Genomic DNA, 25,682 nt, shown 5'->3' on the forward strand with positions numbered 1-25,682 from the left:
CAAGATATAGAACATGAAAATGTAGCGGAATCAACAGGTGGAATAAATTTTCATCATATTATGGAAAATGAAGAGGTCGGCTTTAGTCTAGCGAGCGTCGAGAGAACGCTGCATCTTAATTCTATTATAAATTATAACAACTAATATCCAAGATGTTTTGGTATCGCGATATATTTAGATAGCAAAATAATCTTTATTCAATATGGAAACTTTTTAAATTCTAGCTGCATTACATAGAAATTTTTTAATAAAATAATATAGCTATAAACAAATTTATAGCTAAAGCCGTAAATCACTATGGAAATAAATGTGAACTTCATTGATATAAATGTTAAATAATATTGCAGACAGATTTTCTGTAAACATTTCGCAAATAAACGTAAAAGAGAGAGAGAGGAATAAATCTAAATTTTCTTGCACGAAGTTACGTTAATCCTTATTACATCACCGCCGATAAAACCGTTGGTTTTGTGATAAAATCGCATTGTAACGCTAAACCTACCGCATTGCTCTGCTTCTTTCATTTCCCTAATCAACATATCTACCGGATAATCACGGTGCATAGATAATTTTAACGCAAGCGATTTTGCAATGAGAAGACGGTGAGCGAAGTTCTTGGAATCGGTGAGATACGCGAGATGGGACATCGACCATGTATTATCTTGATTTTTACTATACATCGGTCGCCGTATGCCGCTGTGACACATGGCAGAGGTCAAGTAGGAGTACCGGACCGGTCGTAATTTGCGACCTATCGCCAGCAGCCGGGTTCTACCAGTAGGTTTCGTAACTAATCCCACCCTCCCGCGATTAGTAAGTAGCGATTACATGTAGAAAGTCGGCGCGCTGCGCTTCAAGGTGCTTGCCTAACGCAGCATTTCGACAAAAATGTCGGATGCAAAAGGAAGAAGAAACGACTCAAAGTGCACCATGCGAATCACGATGCGAGTTGTGAACTTGTTTTCACGATTCGCAAAAGAGAGTGTTTGATAAATGTGCCAAATGATAAGTAAAAATCGATAGGATAATAGAATAATAAGGCAGAATCGATTTCTGAGATTTTCCGATGAATTTCAATGATTCAATCGGAATTCGCGCTAGTCATTCTGTTACGTCTGAGCGGCAATCTAGTACGCTACTACGTCAATTCGCGCCTAAAGTGAAATTCCTCAATGAAAGTTACCGCGTGTCGCGTACTAACTGTCTACCGGTAATGACAGTAGTGACAGATGTGGTACGAGTCCCCCGGTCGGCGTAAAAGCGATGATGGTAACGGCATGTCCATGTGCATCTGTGAAGAAGAGAACGTGGCACCTGTTCGAGACAGGTTTGGCGCCTGGTGCAGAAGAAACCAGCCGGTTTCAGCGTTTACGTATCAGATATTGCGTTAGATCGAGTGTGTTCATCGAACGAAAGCGGTGCCTTATCGGTCATTAATGCTGGCCGCGCGTTTCTCGAAACTTAATAGAGAGTATCTCAAGACATAATATCTATCGCGCAGAAAAGGCTGTTAAAAAAAAATAGCAAATAACTTTCAGAATTAATAATCTTCGACGTTCATCTGCTTTTGTGTAGAGAGAAGAGAGAGTAAAAATTATAACTACACGTGTCTCTATAGGCGCCTTCACACGATCAAGCATTCTCAAGCCACGGTCTATAGTAATTTGAGAGAAACCATACGTGTGGATTGTCTTAAGGTAATTAGTTTAATGACTAAATTCATTATCGGTTATTCATTAAAACTAAATTAATTAGCACTCTTGCTATTAAGAGTACGAGCCACAAACGTGTTCTAACACAGCTCTCTAAACTAATGAAGAGATCAATGAGGTATAAGCGTACTTTTTTCAGATTGGTCAGCTCAACGTTGCAAACCGAGTCTTCTTTCTCCATACCGCTATCCTCCCCTTCCTCTTCGATTTTATCTTCAATTTTAACTCTCGCCTCATCGTTTTTTATCTTCTGATGAGGCTTGAGTGACAGCGGGGTCGCCGTCGACGTGGATGTCGTCGTCGTCGACGCATTCTGACGAACCTTTATCCACTTCAACATCTTTACATCTTCCGTACGCTCGAAGTTGGAGACGTAAATGTCATCGTCTCTTAATTTATTGCACACTATGATTCATGATAGTCATCTTCAAACGTTAAAAATTAGGCGGCAAAAAGATTTATTAATTCTTTCGAACGTCGATACGCTCCGAAATTAAAATAAAAACATTGCGCGTGCAAAATGACGTATCTTCCGTGCCGGATAAGGATAAATGCTTAACTCCCACTCGACAGAAAACTTCTCGTGACGGATTTCTGGTACGATAGCGTTGTTTGCCGTGTCTACACGCGACACTTTACTTGCTCCTCTGATAATATCATTTCGTATATTTGTCTTGTAACTTTACGCTGTATTTTCCCTTTGTCGATCTTCTTTCTTTTTTAGGCGATAATGCACACCGTTAGCTTTCCTGTTTGCGCCCTCGTGTAGTTCCTTAAACTACGATAGCTGTGTTTTATTAAAGATAAATTAGGGTCGACGATCGCTTTTTACTGTACAATTCTTATCATATCTTCAAAATGTCCTTTCTTCTTTATTTTCGAGACTGCTGAACGTTATCGTAATGCGATAAATGCCGCAAGCGTTATTTTGCGACGTAACTTTGAGTAATAACGCTACAATCGCGGCGGATCAGATAAACGAGAGAACGTTTAAGAACACGAAGAAAGGAGATGCGAAGGTTGACGATGAGCAAGCCAGGCGAGAGTCAGAGAGGCAGATGCTTTTCTTCGTAAAGAACGGAGGTAGAATCGTATCTAATAGCAATTGCATACCGGATATGCCGGCAGAACCCGTTGCCAGATGAATCGTAGGCTCGATTAAAAACGTAAACTCGTTTAGCCGGCAATGTCGCCTTTCCGATTCGCAAACTTGGCATTATTGTGATAAGCTCGCGGTTTCAATATCATCTCGACTCCAAAGTGGCAAGTTCTCGGCGATCTCGAAGAATATTCTCTGAGAACTCGCCTATTCGTCAAAGAGCAACGTCTGGGAAGATTAGTTTCAAAATAATTGTGCGATAAAAAATCTTTTTGGAAGATCTTCAAGATATTGATGAACATAAAGATCCCTTTATGTCATTTCTTTAGATCAAACGCAGAATAGCTTTGCATAAATGTACAGTTTTCCAAAATGATGACGAAGTTACTCCATCGGATGTTAATGTTTGAATCAAATGTTAGCGTGGACCACTTTTTTGCTCCGCGTCTCGACATACCACGTGCTCCTCTCCTTCCGCCGCTTCTCAGAAAGACGAGAAGCAACTCTCTTCCTTCGCAACCATCACTGTTCCATATCTTCGTATCTCGATATCCAATGAAGATTCCAACATAGCTACTACCGCCGTCTACCGTTATTGCTTAACTATGCAACACTTATATCCATCTGCCGTAAAAGGATATTTACAACACCGTCACGGAAGTAGACAATCCCGTCGCGCACGTTCTTTCCTTGCGAACCACTTTACACTCCGGATCATCAAGAAGCGCGAGAATGAAAACGTTTTCCTTCGCACAGCTTCGCGGCAGTTTCACAGCACACGATCGCACGCGGAGAAACGTGGAGAAGGAGCACGGAACTACCTGAACGCGGCGCCGTGCACGCCGTGCACCCGTACCTGAAGCCAGCGACTCGCAGTATGCTGGCGGACACCCCCACCCCTCTCGTCTGGTTCTCTTCGTCTTCCTCTTCTTTCTAAGGGGCCATACAGTATCCACTTTCTTGCTCCATCCCACCTTTCGATAGATCCAAGAAATCCATGACGTCACCCGTTTAGCTGTTCTACGCTCACCTATCTACCTGAACAACCTGAACCACACAGCAGCCCAGCCAGGACCGTAGCTCGTTGAAGATTTGGACAACCTTCGTTCTTTAGATTTATCTCTTTCAGATCTTCAGAAGAAGATAAATCGGAAAAATTATCCGATCATTGTTTTTGCAAAGATATTGATTTCTTTTATTGCCATTGCAGAAAATTGCAACGGTGCGACGATTTGATACTCAGGGGAAGTTTACTTTTCCATGTACAGCGTATCGTATTGCTGTAATTTTCATTTTGTGATTTATTGTGTCATTTCGTGAGTTATAGCATGCATCAACCCTTTGACTACGATTAAACTGGTTACAGAGCTACACGCACAGTTCAACCGCGAAATTTCGTCTAAAAAAAACACAGGTATTAAGACACAGAAAAACTATAGTGGCGTTTATCCTAAAAGACCGTTTAGAGAGAAGCCACTATAGTGACGCGTACTCAAAAGGGTTCAGTCGTAAACGATACGATGTTATTCATATGGAAGCACAACAAGCATTCATAATATTTATGCATTGCGCTAGTTCTTTTCTGTTAAGAATAAGAAAAAATTGATGTTTTTTATACAATCATAAAATAAATATTGTTAGTCGAATGAACAAGTTCGTCATCTTCGTGGACAACCAGCATCCGCATTCCACTCCCGACGCTCACTTAGCTGAGCTTACGTGAGTATGAGGATATTGCTTATATCAATATATATATAAAATATTGATAAGAGAGAGAAAGAGTATAAACGAATACTTCACTATAAAGGATGTCTCATAAAAATAGTACAACGCTTAAGGGTAAATTCTTGAGATCATTTTAAGACAAAAATTTTATTACCAAAATATCGAGATCACAATAGTTTTTTTATCAAAAGCATTTAGAGTTAGCGAGTTAAATCGTCCAAAATTCGCGCGTTCAGGTGTTCTACAATGCACAGAGCTAAAGATGACTGTTGCCCCTCTTGTCAAAGTCAGATCACTAAAATACAGAACATTCTCAAGAGATTTAACAGTAAAATATAGAAGACAAACGAATTAAATAATATCCTTGGACTAAGATATTTTATTTAATATGCATAGCATATTGCGAAGGATTTCATTTCACATGCACACACACACGCACGCATACACACGCACCAAACAGGAAATTGTATCTATTAAATCCAGGCGATACTATTTAATCAAGAAGTGTGGGCACTGTCGCGTAAAAGAAGTAACGTGGCTACTTACGTACAAGGACTTGGAACATTTCCTCCCTCGTTTACGAGACAGGATGTAAATCTAGTTAAGTTTGCTTGTAAAATACTCGACTCTTAACGAGTATTAAACGATAATCTATCTGCCTATACACTTTCAATCTTGTCGTATGGAAAATCTCAGCAATCGAGTTTCCTCAAAATATTCTTTGGGAGAATAGCCAAACCGCTTTAATTTTAAATAACAAAAGAACCAACGAAAAACATATTATTAAATATAAATATTAAAAAATGCAGTTAAAGGAGAAAATCGAAAACTAGTAGTTCGATTCGACTTTGAGTGCTTCGACACGCGAGTTCAAAGGAACTATTAGCGGCGGCCGGAAATGATCCGATAATAGCAGGAAATTATGTCAGGTGTCCGTAACCGAAGTGGTAATCTGTAAATGTGTCTCTACCACAAATTGTCGCGCGGCGCGCAAAAAAAGTGTTACAAATCGCGTCTTCGGCAAGATTGCAAGATCTATCGCATGTTTTTTTAAAGATAACGGTTGTTGTTTGACGACACTACCAGCGAATACTCTTAATTGGGCACTCTCCTAATTATGCCCACAGTCACCTATTATCATCGCCATCTAACAACTAACTGTATTCAGAAACATGCAAAGATACAAGAATTATGCTTGAGCACTGTCGATATGATCTGTGCCATTAGAGCTATTGTACGGTTCATATCACACAGCTGCATCGGAATTGAATTCTCATAATGCAACGATTATATAAATTTTTAACATCATTCCGGCTTTTCAGAAAATGCAAATAGATAAACAGGAAATCCTTTACGGGGAACTATCGCCTCTTGAATAACCATAAAGCTAAGTCATATTGTTTGCGCAACATTAAAAATTCTGTTCCCTTCCTGATTAACTCAGACAGAGTAACTTGGTTCCGTTCGCCGATAATGTAACGTTTAAAGTATTGTACTTGTTCAAATAAGTTAAAATATTTATAAATTAATTTAAGGAAACACATTTAACAAAAATTGCAAGATATTTATACATTGCTAGAAAAAATATTCTTAACATACACATTTCTTAAAAACTGACAAGCAGGAAAGATAGTATCGCGAGAGGCAAAGGGTCCTGTCGTAACATCGAAGGACTTTCACTCCCATCCTCCCTTCCTCCAAAACGCATTCCTGATGAATCATCTTAGGTATTTCATTTGGATTAAATTCTTCGTAGGGTGATATATTAATCATCATATTGGTATGCAATAACGTAACCTTTTTTTCAGAACTTTATTTGTAGAAAGTCTGTCCAATCTAAAAATAATTAATCTTTAGAATTTAATATTAAGCGCTTATAATAATCAGAATAAACTTATTGTGATTTTAAAGAATATATTCAGGATTAAAATTTATTTACAGACAAATTTACTTATAATCTTTTTGCACGTTGTAGACATAATTATCCGGAAATCTTAAACCTGTTATCAGTGAGATAACAAACCGTCTAAAAGCATTTTGCAAAGATATCACTGACATTTATTTTGAAAAATGTTCAGTGAATAATGTACCATGAAAACCTGTTTCTCCCCTACCACTAACAGGTAGATCGTCCATGGGAGATATAATTTCTAGTTTGGATCGTTCCGCGTATAAGGGTGGATCCCAAAAGTTACCCGTACGATAGCTTCTGACACGAGAGGCATATTAAAACCCAAATTCACTCGGCAAAGCTATTATCTCAAATATCATCAAATTCTTCTTTGTTTCCAAGTTGAAATAATGTTACCTAATATTAAATTGTCCAATTATAAATAATGATGCGCGCAATTTACACCTGACGTAAAAATTAAAACAATGTAACGCTTGCAAAAATGTTATTTGCATTTAAATCGCATAATTATTGTCACATGAATATATTCTCTGAAAATTGCGCAACGTTTATATCTCGTGCCGTAACGTGCCCTCTCTACAGTAAGAAAATGAGCTTTGCTGAATTGCTCTCGAATTGCGGTAATTTTGGGCAAAATTGCGCCGGTTGAAAGACGAATCTCTGGTAACAACAAAGCGTACACGTTCTTCCGACCGGTAATTGTTCCTGCGAATCGCGCCCGGTACCCCTATACGCCTGAAGCAATTAACTCTCAAGATTGCTAATTAACCCCGTGAGAAGATCGGTGAGGAACTTGCGTTTCCACCTACTTCTCGAGTAGCCTCGAATGCGCGACGTCTACCATCGCAGCTTGAAGCTAGTTTCCTTCTTGTGCTAGATGAAACAGTTGACCTTCCACGATAAAAGCAGACAACGCTTGCGATGATGGACCAACGCGCGATTATAGTCGTGGCGGCGCTCCTCGCCAATCACGAACGAAAACCTCTCGTTGTCCGTGGAGCGTCGATCCCGTTACAATGGTTAGTCGTATCTCTACATGATTGCGAAGAACGTGACAGAGAAAATGATATAATAGCAAATAAAGTCAAATAAGGCTTTTATTATCGATCCGCGCAACAGCAGAGAAATAAATCCGCGCTGTTATTTTATATTAAAAATGTATATGCCTTCCCCTTCCAATTTAAACATTTCTCGATCGTATTGTGTATGAATATTCGTGGATTAAAAGGCATTAACGAGGCTCAATTACATAGAAGGCTTATTACATAAAACTCGCAAAGTTTGTTAATATTTTGCATATTTATTATATGAATTATGTAAAATATAATAATACTTTAAAAATAATAATTTAAAATACTTTAATAATAATAATAATTTAAAAATATGCATATAAGCTAAATAATATAGCAAACTAGAAAAATTACAGTATATAATAAGCACATCGATGCAAAATTAACACCTCTGTTGTGATTATTGGTTGAATAAATTTCGTTTGCATCACAGGTTAATATATACGTGCGAAGGGAATAGCTTGCGCGTTGAATGGAAAATAATAAGCTCCCTCACGCGTAAAATATCAAGACATTTTATCTGTTGGGCACACCCCATTTTCGCTGTTACCGTGGGATTATTTCGAAAGATGATTCTCATTGAATTTCATATAGCGTAAAACTTATCTGAAAAAATACTCGCACACAATCTCTTCTTTGTATAAAAATTGTCCTATAAGTACTGTTTCCTTTTGCTAGAACACTAAGCCGCCAGAGCTCATCGATACGTAAAAGTGTCAAGGTAGCATATTATAAAAACAACAGCTTAAAACATCTGTCGTTGCACGCAACTACAGTTATCAATCGTAATTGTAATTAAGGGGGAAACAAAGAGAGATGCTGTTGATGAGCATGTTTCATAAACATCTTCTCTGCGTATTCATCAAAGATTCTTTGAATTTGTCAAATCACATATAAAAGAATAAAAGATTACATTAAGGGAATTACCTTCTTCCGCAATTTTGATTTGCTTACCTTAAGTGCGCAGAAAATGCAGGATTCTCGCATGCATGCATGTCCGGAGAGCTCTCTGAAGCTTCGGCGAAAAATGTCGAGATGCCACAAGACCTGAAAAATAAATATAAAAAATATCGTAACATAGTTTTTTAAATTATACTTTTCCAAGTAAAAATGTTCTCCGGAAACAGTATAAATATCAAGTATTAACAAAAATTATATTCGAAATCTTATATCTATTTGTATGATATTTACCATCTAAATTTTTTTAACTTACATAAGCCAACATAATTGTATGCGCTTATATCTGACGATTGTAATGTTATTGAACGTATTTTTTTAACATTATATTACAGGTTTTATTATATTACCAGCCCGCGCAGGGACATGACTACAAATTTTGACATCAGTTTTGAATGAATTTATCGTATCCTTTGTATTAGCGTACAGTACCGAGTCGAGAAAGGTAGCACGTGGGTGTACACGTAACACAAACAAAAATGTAAGTGTGTCGAAACCTTATATGGCATCGATCTATAGCCATATACGACAATAACCCAATGCGAGCGCATTATTATACTAGGGGAAAGTAAATCACAATTTCCGTGCCCATGTCCTGCATAGCGGAACATGATTTCCTCTTTTCTTGTGTCACGATGCGAAACGATATTCGACACTTTTTAGAATAAATTTATACCTTTTTAAAAAACTTCCCGCTTTAACATTTTAATAATCGTATGAGAGAGATTTCTATAAATTAGAGAATAATATTAATGTTTATAACATTAGTATTAGAATAAGAACGTGAGCATTTTTTCGTATAAAATAATACATGTTCTACGAATGTGTTACACATATCTACCGCTTTGTTTAAAATTTGTATACCCGAAGTAATTAGAGCCAGTTCTAATTACACCATTGGAGTTAGTTCGAATTACCCCATTGGTCTAATTTTTTGTCGTTGATTTAAAAGAAAAACTATTGAATAGGTTTTTTAATTTGAAATGTTTTTCAGTAAAGTAAACAATAACAATAAAGAAAAAATAAATTCAATTAATGGAAAATAAAATTACTTTTTGCTAAGAAAAAATCGATAAAAATTGTAACAGAGCGACCGGAAACACGACATGCACTTTCCCAGGCAAACAAAGCGAGCTTGATGAAATGTTCGAATGGCGGAGGAAGCAGTGTTCCATAAGAGTTACTCACACGCGAGTTCGGATTTGTAACGCGCGATAGTCAATTTATTTTAAGATGATTCTTATTACCCCGTGGTTCCTCTATTCCCCCGTCCTCCCCTAATAAGAAAAAACTAATTTTGTTATAACTTCAATAATTTTTTAATCAAGATTATTATAACATGCGATTATTTATCATAGTAATCTTTATTATCGCATCGCGAAATAAAATATACTCATCATGAAAGACCGATATCCCTGCAGGAAATATTTTTGTGGTATGTCGAAAGAATCGTGAGAATGGAAAAGCAAAAGCAATCCTTTTGGAAAACGGATGTAATTCTTGAAACTAACAATAAGTGGGAAAGAAGTGTGTCATCGTTTACAATATCTGACAGTGGTACTTGCAAAAAAATTTGAGAAAAATTGTATAAATGTTTATAAAAGTTGTAATCCTATTTTGTCTAATAATTATATTATTTAGGTATATGTATATAATATAATGATATAATTGTATTTTTATTATTTTTGACATAAAATTATGAAATCAAATTCCACTTCTCACTCTCTCTCTCTCTCTCTCCCTCCCCCCTCCCTTCTAATAAACTTAATTTCTAATTGTAAGTAAATTAACGCAGGCATACTATTCTTCCATCTCATTGTTGTTATTAGTTATACCGTAAATAATGATTATGCATTACACTTTTTTCCCTTCAACAAGGTTATAATTTCATAAAGCACACTCGTCTCAAGTGTACTCGATACCTGTTAATTGGTTTGCTACTCAATGCACAAACCAATTAGCGGCAGAAGCCTGCGAACGACTCAAATATAACGGTTGTTAATGCTTATTAATCCAGCGATTATTTATCTAACATATCGTATAGCTAGTGATTTGTAATTGGATATGGTTTAACTTCATGTAATTATATGAAAACATTAAAAAAATATAAAAATATACCTCTAATTAAATTTTCAATATTTTTATATCTATATTCTTCTAGGTATCGCCATAATATAAATATTTTTGTATATATAATATAAAAAAAGATATAAGAAAATCGAAATTCATTGTAATATACTAATAATCATAATACTAACGTAAAATTTTTAATCACTTTCTATCTATTGATAATATGTTATAAAGATAAAGCAATAATAATTAGATGTAATTAACATGTAACTAAAACTGAAATATGCGTCACCATTCTTCGCATAATTTACTGTTCACCCAGGCGTGTTAAGAAAAAAATTCAAGAACGATCGCATGAATTGTGTCTGATGAGAATTTCAAAGTGCTCCAAATACCTAGTTACCGCTGCGTGACGATCGTGCGAGATATTTTCCATGGTGCTACTATTACGAAGCTTATACGGGCTACTTCTGCACATAGCGCAAGATGTTTTTTCAATATTGGTACTCATCTTGCTCCGCGCTCCGATAATTTAAAACTTTATAAGTGATTATTTATAACTTTATAAGTGATCCATTATTGCATCCATCATATATAACAAGAAACAGGCTGCTACGCGGACATCGTTTCACCGCGTTTTCTGCAACCGCAAAACTTATTACATAAAAGAATATGGATATAAAAATATCGAAAATTTAATTATTACACATTTTTATATTTAAACAATTTTTATAATTATATGAGATTCCATTGTATCCAATTAAAAATCATTGGCTATACGATATGCTCGATAAATAATGTTTAATTTCAAATGATTGGCCACATTTAAAACTTTTCGGCCAATTTATGATATGTCTACTTCATCAAAGAGTTAAATTGTCATTCTTCGTTTTGGCAATGAACTTAAAAAATCGGTATCGTACTTTAGACCGCTGTATAAAATCGCACGGTTCGCGCTGGGTCGAGTTAATTAATGGCAGAAAAAAAGCGCATTGTGCATTCCACGGGATTTTCTATATACAGCACAACAAACAGAAACCGCTATCGTCGGAAAATTGCGTAAATAAATTATCCACCGTTTTATACAACCACGCCCTCAGATCGACCTTATACCTTCCTGCAATGGGAATGTACAGGTACAGATATTTATGTTATCTTGCAATATTTCAAATTGAAAAAAAGATATCGAGAAATTAAAATAATATTTGTTAAATAAGTAGGAGAATTAAAGAAACTCATTTAATTCAGTATAGAACGTAACTGCAGAGCGCTTTTAAATTAGATAATATTTTAATTGCAATATTATTATTTTTATTACAAAGCGTTTTGTAAGTATTTTTAATTGTTTTATATAAACAATAATTTACAGTTTAATATAACATTAAAAATAAATTCAACATTATATATCGCACCATCGTCCTGTCAAAATGTCATCTGTCAACATATCATATAAACACATCAATTTAAATCGTTAAAGCACTAAAAACATAATGAATTATTAGTCAATTGTCACGTTTCTTCCCCACAATGCAAGAATATCGACGTAAGATGATCTATACGTCGCGGATGCTTTGGGAATCAACAGGTACTCCGGCGCGGGGTAGGATAGATATAACGGTACACACATTATCGCACGCGTATCTACCCGCAACGATTTAACGACATTTGCCGATTCCAATGATGATAAACCGAGAGCAATAAATAATAAATAAAATACCAGGAGAGAAAAGAGAAACCGTGAGACCAAACCTTGGCAATCTGGAAGAGGGCCTGCCTCCGCGGCCTCTGATCCTGCTTCATAGCGGCTGGTTGGTTTGCTCCAATTTGCGGTCACCGTTACTTCCTCATGAAAATCCGTGGCGGAACACTCGCAAAATCATTGACGATCGCGTCGATTATGGAATTACACTGTACATTACACACTAGATCCCGAATAATAGAGGAAACGCAAGACGCGCGATGCGATCGCGCAGGATACTCTCTTAAGCGGGCGTCGATGCAACAATGCCCAAGCGGAGCCGGGGGACTTCAACAGCGATGGCAGCGCTACGCGGGACTCTTGTGGGCAGGTAAGAAAACGACCGGGCCCCGGTGAACGCGGTCGTGGGCCCGCAGGTACCTACTATAGTACGATGTATAGTACGCTGTAGTATAGTATAGTACGCTGTAGTAACAGCGTACGATGCTCGGGGCCTCACAGGGACGCATCTCTTCTCAGCGCGTATTGAAAAACTATTGAAAACTGTTCGCGTGAATTTGTTCAAAAGTACTGATTTCAATTTTTTTAATAAATATATAATGCACAGCGTGAATTTTTATTAGTTAGTTCATTAAAATGAGTGTGTATCGTATCTGTAGTCTTAAGCTGCTTTTACAAATTATCACCAAAAGATCGTATAAATCGACACAAAAAATAAATGTTAACTTTCAATCTTTTATATTTTAAAAATATGTATAATTATGTAAATTATAAAGAAATTATGCATAATGTATCAATTTTAATATATTCTATCTTTGTAATATAAATACGTATTAACATATTACATGAGCGACAAAACAATAACAAAAAAGTACCAATAATGAATAAATAGATACATTCTAAACGTAAGTTATTGTAAAAATATTATCATCTAATATAATTTATGTTTGAATAGAACACCATGACGATCCGACCCTAACACATTTACTACAGTCTACACAAGAGTTGACCATTTTTACTACGAGGCTGCAGCGTGGGTGAGAGGCTCCGAGGCCCGGGGTCAGTCGGCCCCGAGCGAGGGACGCGGAGAGGATAAGCGGCTTTAGAGAGTGGGGGAGGCGACCAGGTTTCCAGAGGAGCGGAAAGGGGAGCTAGCACGAACACAAAGTGCCGCGGAAGAGGATCGGTATGGGGGAAAGGGACGAAGAAAAAAATAAAGAGTGGGAAATGGCGAATGAGACGGATAGAGGAGAGGGAGTCATGGGACTGACAACGTTTTACGTTACGCTACACTGCTACGAGAGATCGTTACGCAATTTGATTCGGGAAAGAATGAACGAGCGATTTGGGAAGTCTCTCTTTCCCCTCAGGTCTAGTGGCACTCGTAAGTCCGATGTCCGACGTATGATGGACGGCCTAAATGAATTTAAAAGAATATATTCTCACGGAGATATAGTAGATTACCATTTGCCTTATTAATTAGATATAATAAACGTAACGTATATTTTTCTGACATTCCACATATATTTAAGAACGTTTATTTCATACACGGAGAAAAAAAGAAAGGGTACGTTCTTTTAGCATAAAAGTATGATCCGCTACAATAATTATCGAGACGATTACAATATTCGTCCAAAAATACTGTCTTTTAGCTGCAATGCTGCGCGAGCAGCTGTTGGCAGACGAGTTGCGCGCTGCCACACAATAGCGGAGTGCAGCACGAGAATCTCTTTTTGCAGTACAGAATAACGCGCTTGCATATGCCTTCGATAGCAATCGATACGTGCGCGTGCGAATTTTTTCGAGTGCCTACACAATAGCAAGAAAGGCAGTTATTACGATACCAGTTATTGCAACAGAGTGCATATAGGCCCACGGTAGCGCAGTTGTATTGCGCACATGGATACCTTAAACTGTCCCATAGGGAACGCTGGATACGTGATAACCGCGAGCACAGTGAACGCGTGATACAGCATCGCGTGTAAAAATGTCAAGCTCTTTGTTCGGTAAGGATTGAAAAAGGACGATATTCTGGTCGAGCCGCAATCAGTATTATTTATGTTGCGATGTAAATCATTGGCAGCATGTCAAATAAACAGACCGATTATGATCCTTCAGTTGAAACATTTTACCCGCAAATTGATCGTATAAGTACGATCATCGGTTGATTTATTTAACACCCACGCGAACGGATTGTATTTGCATGGCGCCAGATTCTTACTTAATAACACCCAACACATATACAGATAAAAGAGCCGAACGCCGATGTTCTTTGTTAATCATACAACGTATACGGATGCTCTATCTCGTAAGAGCTAGATTAATAAGAAACTAATTGTGTATTCAGTAAAATCATTGTAATTCAACCGCTATTTGCTAAAGACTTAACAAGAGATAGCAAGTTTTACTAAAGCATCACAATACTTTAATTACATTTCTCTTATAAGAAAGGAGTTTTATTGGGATAAATAAAAGAGAGATGTAATAACATAATTTTGTATATAGTAAAAACAAAACTATAATCTGTAAAAAAATGTATATTTATCTCTTTAAGCAAACACCTTCACAAAGTTCATAATAATATTAGTGAAAAGATGCCAGTATTCAAAGTTCCGTGTGTGTGTTAGTTCTGCACTGGTACTGTATTGGGTCTGTACGTGTGCATGGTATTGGTTTACTTTAATCAGCGTAAAACATTCTACACAAAAGCGGCTCGCGAAGAGGCGTTTGAAGATTTCCAGACTCCACTTGAGGATCATGGCAATGACAATACGGAACTTTCTTCATGGAAAAACGAAACTTAAGGACAAAGACGACCGTTGTAAATCTCATTCGCAGTATGTATTTTCTCCAATTTAAGAGAAGGTTTCTCCAATTTGAACATTTTCAGAAACAACACACTCTTTGATCCTTGAAGAAACATTCTGCTACGTTTTACTATTAGGTACTGCTGCCTGCGTTTTCGAATTTAAGAGAGTTAAGAATAATATCTGAAAGTGCAGCAAAATGTTATCCACAATTTTTGCGGCTTCAGAAAAATTTTTATGTTGAGTTCTATAAATATAAAGAAACACATATTCTCTTCTCCGCGTAAACACGAAGAAATATTTTTTTTCTTATTTCATATTTAACAGAAATTATTACGCATTACGATAAAGTAAACCAATTCCATAACAAACAGAGGTTATTCCGAAAAGAGCTTTTCAAAGAGTATTACTCGTTAAAATGTCAGCAGTTCATTATTTGAAGATGTTCTTAAATCATCGCACTTTGCATCGGTAAACGGACCCCTCCAAACGCATCGCATAAGATCCTATTGTTCGAGGCGAGGCATGAAACGACTTCACGGTGGACGTTAATTTCCCACCGGAAAAATGTTCACGTAGGCGTGAAAGCGCGAGAAAAAAACGCCGGAGTACTTGAAGTGCGAATAAAATCTATTCATCGTTGATTGATTTCTATTCATCACGATTGATTCCAAATGTCAAATTGAGGAATTTAATTCTTATTGTTAGATATACACAATTACACAATATTTTCGTTGGAACGCATTTATCATATTTTTCATATGTTTTAATAGAACATGATATTTCCATATCCTGTAAGGGTTTCACGATTCCATTGCATCTGGCATCTTTTAAAGCAGTGCAGGTGGCAGCCTGTTTGCCATTCTAAAAGAATATTTTCTTAATAATAAATTTATAATTCTGCCATCTTTAAACATACAAATTTAAAATCAACCCAAAATCCAACGACTGCATTCGCAAACTCTACGTATTGGAATAAGGGAACCTTTTCCGCTTTTTTTCAAATGCACTAACTACAGAGCGCAGGTGTAACGAAGATTCGGCTGCGTTCGTGACGACTTAAAGGACACTATACCGAAGGGAAGGCTACCCCAAACCGATTGGTACAAAGGGACAGGTATAAAAGTGTTCGAGCTCGACGTGAGGGTCGGCGGAGACTACCTGCTGCCATTTTAAACAACCTGAAGTCGGTGTCCCGCCTAAATTGTTAAAGCCGGGGTGGATCAAGCGGAGTCTCAGGTGCGCGCCAACGATCAAGGAAGCGCCAACGATCATCCATTCGTATTCAGCGATGTGTGACTTTCGTAGCTGAAGACCCGCTTTTAACCCCACATGCGAGAAACTATTTACACATCCGGCGAGATGATGCTGGTGGCGCAAGTGACGAGCTCCAATTGCACCCGGGTGTTCAATTTCGAGTGCGCGACACGAGAGACAGCTTAGAGAAATCTTAGGCTGGTTTTTTTATCGCAAAATTACGATAAAAACTCTTAGTCAGTGACTTTTCAATCCTGATTCTCAAGGCTATGCTACGTGTAGTATAATAATTATTAATGCGCTATGAATGAAATCATTATTAACGTAACACGCTTTTTTTAATTTCAGATTTAAGATACATGTGAAAACTGATTAGAAGAATAAAATTATTTATGTAATAATTAACTGTCTTATTTTCCTGAAAAATCTGTGCTTTAACACGGATATTCGTCTGAATTTTGAATTTGACCAATTTGAAATTATGAAGACGAGCTGCAGAGAGAGTGAGTCGAGCTACGAAGCGGCGAATAAATGTCAACCTCGGAGCAGATGAGCCACGCATTCTCGATCTTCGTGATCGAATCGGACGGTGAAAGGAAAGGGTTTCTCGTGAAACGCGCCGAGCGCAGAATGCCAGCACGGCAGTAGACCGCTCATCTCCCATGATTGCATGATTTATGCAACCTCATTGAAGACGATGCTATCCCCGTCGACGATCCGTATTCGTTCCGCCATCGTGTCGTTACAGCATCCAACAGAATCTAGATCGTAAAAGGCGAATCCAAAAGTTGAAACAAAGATCGGAGCTGCCTCGTTGTCGCGTGAAAGAAGGCTCCCAACAGAAGAACGACGATAATATCGTACGTCCTGTTTTAAGAAGAATTTTGCAAAAACTGTATTTTCTTAAAAAATAACTTGCAAAATTATGGGGCACTTTAGAGCATTTGAATTAATTGCTCGAAGATAATAAAAAGAGAAAATAAATGCCCCCTCCCCTCCTGTTGAGAATCATGATAAAAATATATTTTGCAATCAAGCGTGTCATGAGTAAACTCTTAGTTTTGCATTTAAATTTCGCCGATAATATCGCAAGAGAGAAATACATAATCTTACTAGCTACAAAACGCAACTCATGAATCTTTCAAATAGAAGTGATATGATTATTTCATTGAAGAATTCTCTCAACATACGTGTAATGGATCGGGAATAAATTTGTTTTGCACATATTAGGATAGTAATAATAAAAGATATATACGTATCTTTGGAAAATGTAAATCCACTTTTCATATAGGAAAACACTCGGCTTGTGAGAATTGATGGAATCTCTTGCTGTTTGATAAGAAAACACAAACATCGCGAGATAGATTAAATGACCAGATTCTTACGAAATACATATGCGAGAGGTTTGCTATAACTGTAGACCCGGGAGATTGCATAGCTCGCCTGGTTTGGTCGTTTCCGGAAAGTTGTTAAGCAAATGAATGCACGGGCACTTCCCACAAGAAGGTAACAACCTGAAAAGAAACCGCTAGCATCCGATATGTTCTCTCACCGTAAATAAGATTCGACATATCATTATTTTTCTATAAATAAAATTATGTTATTTACACATTTGTCTACGATTTATTTATGAAAAATTTATTTCATAACAATACTTTCTCTATTAGTTTCGCTCTTTATTCGTTATTTCTACAAATTTTGTCCTCTTAATCACGAGACAATTCTCTAATGTAATCTTCTCGTAGACATATTCTGGTCAAAATATTTGCATTATAATTCAATAATTAACACAGTGATCGTGTAATTGTACCGCAAATTAAGAAAACATTGTGATAATTTAAAATGCGTACGTGTATACCATACCGATGTCGTTTATTACACCACATCGAAGTGACACGCACGTGCTTTAACTGTGAATGAAAATAAGTACTAAGAAGAGTATGTTGATGTCGAATTGTATACAGTATAAAGGTGAGGGGAAAGTGCAATCACTGCATCAGCGTGCACCTGCAGCTCGATCGCTTCCTACAAGGTTTAGTAGGCGAATTCCGACCACGAGCCCAAGGCAATCAGCATAATTATCACCGAGAAAAAGGACAAACTCATTGATTACATCAAGCCGACAAGTACTCAATCATTACGATCAAACGCTCTGATTGAAAATTTAAATCTAAAAAGATTGTGACTAGCAAGATTGAATCCCGCAGCGGAATGTGGTCCAATTTGAAATATAAATTACTAAAATAGCGGGAAAGTGTTATAAGTCATTCATAAGTACAGTTATACAATAAAAAACAAGAAAATTCTGATTTGACCGTCTTCTAACAATATTTAATAACATTTATCTCATAATGACCATGTAAGACCAGCAGATTTTTTCTCAAAGAAATTCGAAAAGCAATATGAGCAAGAATTATACAATTCTATCGCCAGTCGGTTTTCGGAGACTTCAATGACATCCACTATTGTTTTCCCCCTCTTTCGTGCGAAGTGTTAGCCGAGTCTCTCGACTTTCCAAGGTGCTACCCGCACGTGCGCCGTTCACCGCGATAAGAAGAAGAAGAAAACGACGACGACGACGACTACGGCGCAGAAGAAAAAAAAATACGAAATGCCACGAAGAGCAGGCGAGGAGAGCGGCAGCGCGCGAGGGTAAAACTGGTTTCCTCTACGCTGTTACGATGGCGAATGCCGTCCACGAGGCGGCATCAACGAGGCGACGTTTATACGCACGTGGCGGGATGTCGAGATTAAAGCGGAATCATCATTTGATTTAATGCCCTAGCCCGAGCAAGACGATATATCGAGAAAATGTCTGAATTGAAACGCGCGAAAGAGCGGAACTTGCGCAAAAACGGTTTTGCAATGCGCGCAACCGTGCGCGGTTCACGTGGAATTCCCGGTGAACGTATCCGCTCCAGTATTTGCTCGTCAATCCCGGGCACGTAACAAATATTCGTCGTATATTAATGTGACGTAAATTAAATCGACTTTTGAGAAGCACTAAGCCATTCTGCGGCGTCCATAAGAAATCAGATTAAACGCATGAGAAATATTTGAAATATTTAATCGATTGATACTTTTGGTTTAAGGCTCCTGAGTAGGTACTCGCCGCGGCCATGTTAGATCTACTTCCGAAAACTATCCTTTTCCCTTGACAGTTTAAACAGCCGTAAAATGAATGTGCAAAGTCTAGTCATGCGTCTGCGCAAGCCTGCATGACTAGGCTTCGTATTACATTCATTGTATGGCTGTTTACTAACTGTCAAGGGAAAAAGACGGTTTTCGGAATATTTTATAAGTGTGTTAAAGCGAACTGAAATGTTTTTTCATCCAAATATCTTTTTATTTAGAATTCTCAGCGTGTCATTTCTCGCCTCTGACGTCACGATCTCACATGATCGCGGCGCGAGATTCCAAGAGCCTTAACTATCTTCAACCAATCCTACAATTGTCTTTTTATTCCTAGAAAAATTAATCATTTCTCGTTATCATCGCGGGATAGTAAAGAAAAAATTGGCTGATAGCAGAAGTGGGTTATTTTGCAACGACAGAAGGAGGACGAGTTTCATGCACTCGGTAGATAGGTTAATGCAGCTGACATGCATTTTAACCGCGCGCGCGAGAGGAACCACGATCGCATCGCGAGTCTCCGGCGCGAGAGGAGAAAACCCGTTGTTTTCGTATAGCCTGCAGGAGGCCGTACTACCAGGAGAAAAAGAAAGAGGGAGAGAAAGAGAGGGAGAGGCAGAGAAGGAGGGACGATATGCGAGAGGAGGATCAACGGAGAACCGGTTTTCCAAGAGGCCAAGAAGCGACGGAGTTGTGTATATGAGTAGTAAAGGAGGCTAGCGTGGCCTGTTACGAGAGAGAGAACCGGTTCCACGATACAAACTGGAGTAAAAGTGTATTGTATCGTCGTCGTCGTCGTGGCGACGGTCGTCGCCAAATTGTCCCGCGCACTTCCATGTTTACAATTCGGCGCACGCCGTAGGTGGCCCAGAGATAAATAAATACGATTTCTCGATAAAAGATAGCGTATCATTTGATGCAAAGCCACAGATACAAATATGTTTCTTGACGGATAAAGGAAGCTCGCATGTAGAATAAATTGAAATCAATTTATCATTTTATCAATTATATTTTAATTGCGCGATTACTTGACATTTTCCTTGGTACAAATATTGAAGCTGCGTCTTCTATGAGTCGCCGTATGTATAAGTGCCTTTCCTCCGCCGAAGGCGAACAAGTTTCCGGACTAGAATCATTATCCTCTTTCGATTTAAAACGATTATCACCACTCCTTACTAAGAGACCCCTTTCCTTTTATCGATTGTAAAAAACTAAACAGGAATAGGTCTTGTACGATATATGGGAGATCAAATGAACGGATATCGAGTATTAATTATCATCCATAGTACGCTGTTCAAAGTTTTGTTTCAAAACGTCATAAATATTAAGCTTAAATAAGTTTATCTTTAGTTCGTTATCTGACTCTGCGCGTTCTCTTCTTTCACAGTAGACATCAGATATTCCATTGTTCGTATTCATTGTTCGTCAGATCAAGCGATCGAAAGTGTACTCGCGGTTGATTTTGCGTAACAAAAGATCGATAACGAATATGCTGTTGTAAAGTTACAACGGTATCCACGAACGCAGATAGCACGGCATCATCAGGATTTAATATTCGCTTGTAAGATTTAATTAATCTCATCCAAGAAAGTTTCTAATTAATTATAATCGCCATATTTTATTTTGTTAAGTAGTGCATTATAGGTGAAATTAAGTAAAACGACATATAGAGATAAAAATAATTTGCAAAAAAATAAATAACAGAGGAACTGTACCTAACATCGCACCCTATTTTATAAAACTAAAATTTTGACTAAAAAATCCTATAGGAATATAACTAAACCATATTTTATTAATTTATTCTAGGATTGTCGTGATGTGGTCTCCATGGCATGAATATGTTCAAAGTTTACTTTAACTATCTTTTCTGAAGGAAAACAAAAAAAGTGGCATTTGACAATATCGAAAAAAAGTGTTCCTAATATCGCACCCTTACATATTTTTATTAAAAATACAATTAGGACACGCAATACATGCTGAAAATAGACCCAACTCAAAAAAGGGCACATAAGCTAAAGATATCCCCTTTTAACGATTAAGAAAGCTCATGGGGTTTCACGGACTGTAGGATGAAATGATGTGGTCAGCATCCCGCCTGGCCGATTTACTCTCGGAAAAAATCCTGTTACTCATTGGATAGGAGGCTGTGGGAGCTTCACAGGTATTCTATAAAGGTAGACCAATTAGAAAAAATGGGCGGTATAATGAACATTCCCAGAGGGCGGGATTAGGAATACCACAAGAAAGAAACATAACCGATTAAAGAATTACAACAATGGCTAGCAACAAATATCTCTAATTTAGGAATAAAATTAGACACAATATTACATGTTTTTATAACAGAAATTCGTTCTTGGTACATATCTTTTATGCTGTATTAATATATAACGGAAGACACCTCTTGCGAAATTTCGAAACGTCGTTGAAACTATGAACTGCCACGCTACGCTTTATATCACAGTTCTGACTGAAATAAAACAAAAGATTGTCCAAAGTAGCGTTGTTCAACAGCTTCCACTGCTCAGTGACAGAATGCAACACACATAACAATCTCAATATCATAATAGAGTGCGGAATTAGGAACAAGGGCGATATTAGGTACACAGTTTCCCTATATTAAATAATTTTTTTACTAAATTACAAAGATAATATTCTTACACCTACATATCGTAAAAAACATTATTGCACACTGCATCGTAAGCATGAATTGTGAAAGAAACGAACATCTCCGTAAGTCCATTAGGATGACCTTTACCATCGCTTCTGCTTTTCAAAAAAAGCATCCAAGGACAAAAGGCATCAGCGCGGGAAAGGTCCCTATTGGTGCACGGTTCCCGCGAATTTATACCAAGGGTGATTTCAACGCCGGCCATCGTGGCGGGAAGATGATCTGATGGACCCCGCCATGCTGCGCAAGATGTTATTACCATCCATTTACTCTTAAAAATTAAAATCTCCCACGTCGCTAAGGAATGCGCTGTTCGCGAACGTTTCTTTTTGAATATAATTATACCAGGTCATAAGTTTTAACATTTCCATATTACAATTATTACAAACATTACTACTTTACAACAAATATCAACTAATTTATATTTTCCGTATAACCAGAATTGTTTTATATTATCCAAAGATATATTCTCGATTTTATTAAAACAACCTCAAGATAAATTCATAATCTTCTATCATTCGTGCATAAGATTTGGGACAACGCGTATATTCGAAGGAGCTCTCTCCTGGATAGAGTGAGCGGTTCTTTGTTCCTCTCTGTGGACGCGCGGACCGAGGTCAAACGAATCGTGAGCGAGAGTGGTCCACGGTCGCAGCTCGCAGCTTCCACAAACCAGTTTTCGTTAAAAAGATCTGCTCGGCGGCGCCACTATACGATGGCTGCAAGCAAGCGCGCCTTCCGCCGCAGGACCGCGTTCTCCAGGGCGGGAGGATGTTGACCCGCCGTCGCCATTTTGAATCACGGTCTACGTGATCGTAGTACTACTCACAGCTGGTACCTCAATATTACTCATGCACGACGTATATACGAGCGCAGGGAGCACGTGCACGTCTCGATATCGAGTCACGTATCACAGGAGATTGTTTTTATTGAGATTATATCTACATGTATATATGTTATAATATGTAAGATGTATCTCAATTTATACTTGTAAACATTGCTAGATACCGATAAGCACTAACACTTACTATTCTACTATTTCTTCTTCGATAAGGGCGATTCAATTTCTCCTTCAAGAGAGATAGAAAAGTTACTGAGAAATCTAAATTATATCAACTATAGAGATGCATATAATATAGAACATTTATTTAATTTAGTACAACCATAGAAAGATAAACTTAATTAATAGCTGGAATTTATAATGTTTTAACAATAAAGATTTTTTAGCCGACCCAACTGACTTATATCTTTATTAATTATAATCGTCATGACGTTTTGACCATTGGTTTTGGTCCTTCTTAATCGATTTAACTTTGATATTAACAAGCATCCTTTTTAAATCACCGTAAAGAATTTATTGCGAAATATATCACTCCAGCCAGAATTCAAACCTGGATCTCTCTACAATTCGTGACGGGGATCTTTACTAATTTGACTCAAGCATGTAATATTTATCGCAATAACCGGTAAATATTAAGGTAAATAAACAATAATAAGATTGATAAAACACCGTTTTTTTAGATCAACGGTGTATAATTAAACCAAATCAGAAACTTTTGCTTTGCCAGTAAATAACTACCAATAAAGATTTTTTTTTACTCGACTTGATTGATTACCTGGTCGAAAACGTCGTGACAATTATAATTAATAAAGGTAGCCAATTGGTAAAAACATCTTTATTGTAAATTATATTTACTGAATGCGAAGCAAAAGTTTCTGATTTGGTTTTATAACGTTTGTTTAAGAACACCTGTTGTTGAGGAAAGAAAAGCAACAGTAGAGTAAAGAATATGGTATCTGAGTTGCAACGATTTGCGATTATCACGCATTGCTTACACGTATCTACGAGGTGTGGCTATGCATACCTGTACGTTCTATCACTGGTATTCGCTTATCGATATTGAGATTCTCTCCTTCGAACTACTTACTAATACAGAATGTACCTGCTAGCATCAGCTATAAAACCTTCAAATACGTACACCTGTCGACACGCCACCGGGCATTTAAATCAACATCACCGAGTCCTAGATAGCTCCATCCGGACAATTCATTTTCTCCACTCCAGGCTATTTTAAATATTTAGAAGTACACGTCTCCGAAAGTCCCAGTGACAAAATGTCGTTTACTGTTACGTGAATTAATTAATTTACTCTAACACGAGATAAGATATTGCTTTAATGTTTTGGAAATTTTAATTAACTTAACAGGCATTGTGCAAGGCTGGGTTAATATTTTTAGTAAACATGAAGAAGATTAAGATAAAATTTGATAAAATTATCGTCGAAATATTTTATACATGTAAATTGTTTATGAATGTCTTAAGATTCTCTGTCTGTATTATTCTCACAAGAGCAATGTGGATAACATTTCCATTCGTTACGACATTTCAGTCGTAAACAATTCTCCACAGATCATTACCCTTGGAAACTACAGGTATTTCTCACGGTATATCGCACTTAACTGTCAGAAGAAGGCTGAATCAAACAAATCGATACTAGACTCTATACTATAGACTCTATTAGATATTCAGATTATACTAGACTCTATCAGATATTCAGAATAATAAACAACTAATTAAGAAACATGATAATTACTTAAACATGTAAAAATATAGTTAAATAACTAATGTAGACTAATTCTATAGTAAATTACGTTTACTGCTTGTCAAACTTTATAACTTGTTATTATAACTTGTTATTATTTTATTGTTATAACGTATTAACTTAATGTTCTTATAATCATTAATAACAAATCTTAATACGCTATAATAATTCACTATAAGGTTATGCAAAACAAATTTAAAAAAATGTATCTCATACAATCATATTACAACAGTTATCTTTTGCAATAAAATCAAATTCAATTAATATAGCTTAATTTATTTTGATAACCAATTTTGATTACCAATTAAATAAAGTCTTGAGTTCTAATGCGTACACATAGGCATCGCTTTCAGTATGTAACTTGTTAGCATGTATTCATCTCTACATCTACTATCTCTTACATATTCATACGGCGTACGGTTCTTCATCCGATAAATCGCGAGAAAGATTTATTCGTAAATGCTAAAAGATACTCACGTTTCTATCTTAAGCTTGGATTTATATCTTTCGAATTTTGTTTTCTGATTTTTACGTAGATATATTTTCAGCGCAACAAAATGTCACGTTTGAAGATGCTTTCAAAGGATATTATGTCATGAATGTAGCCGAATTAATCCTCCTTTTTGTAAAACAAAAATTGTTTAAATGTTATTTCTTATTGTTAGTTCCAATGATTAAGAACATTAAGAGAATTTTAATTTAAATTAGGACACACTAGAAACTAGTAATAATTTAACAAACTAATGAAGCAAATCGAACATCACAAATGACAAGAGCAAATTTGGGGCTTGAGAAAGAGAAACAATAGGCATCGACGCGAAACCGTTTTTTTATCTGATGCAAGCATTCGCACTGACACGGGAAAATTATCTTGACCTCTGCGGGTGAACGTCGGCCATGTGAATCTACGAAGTAGAAGCTGTTCCGGTGACGGCTTCCGGTTTAACCTGACCTCCACACTCTCCTGCCCC

At 37.0% G+C, this 25,682-nt stretch overlaps 1 protein-coding gene across 2 annotated transcripts in view; it reads right to left on the reverse strand.

Annotated features, from left to right (window-relative positions):
* The window catches only part of LOC139779289 (uncharacterized), a 70,266-nt gene that overhangs the window by 10,964 nt on the left and 33,620 nt on the right, over positions 1-25,682 (reverse strand). Inside the window, exon 3 of one of the 2 annotated variants that reach the window (XM_071717594.1) lies at positions 8,473-8,565. In XM_071717594.1, the coding sequence (XP_071573695.1) occupies positions 8,473-8,565 (93 nt within the window). Of the gene's footprint in view, positions 1-1,842; positions 3,690-8,472; positions 8,566-25,682 lie in introns of those variants that run through there. The other variant, XM_071717595.1, reaches the window with a different exon arrangement.

The sequence above is a fragment of the Temnothorax nylanderi genome, unplaced genomic scaffold (assembly GCF_030848795.1).
Source record: "Temnothorax nylanderi isolate EJ_2023f unplaced genomic scaffold, tnyl_v1.0 TNYL_tig0218_pilon, whole genome shotgun sequence".
Taxonomy (NCBI): domain Eukaryota; kingdom Metazoa; phylum Arthropoda; class Insecta; order Hymenoptera; family Formicidae; genus Temnothorax; species Temnothorax nylanderi.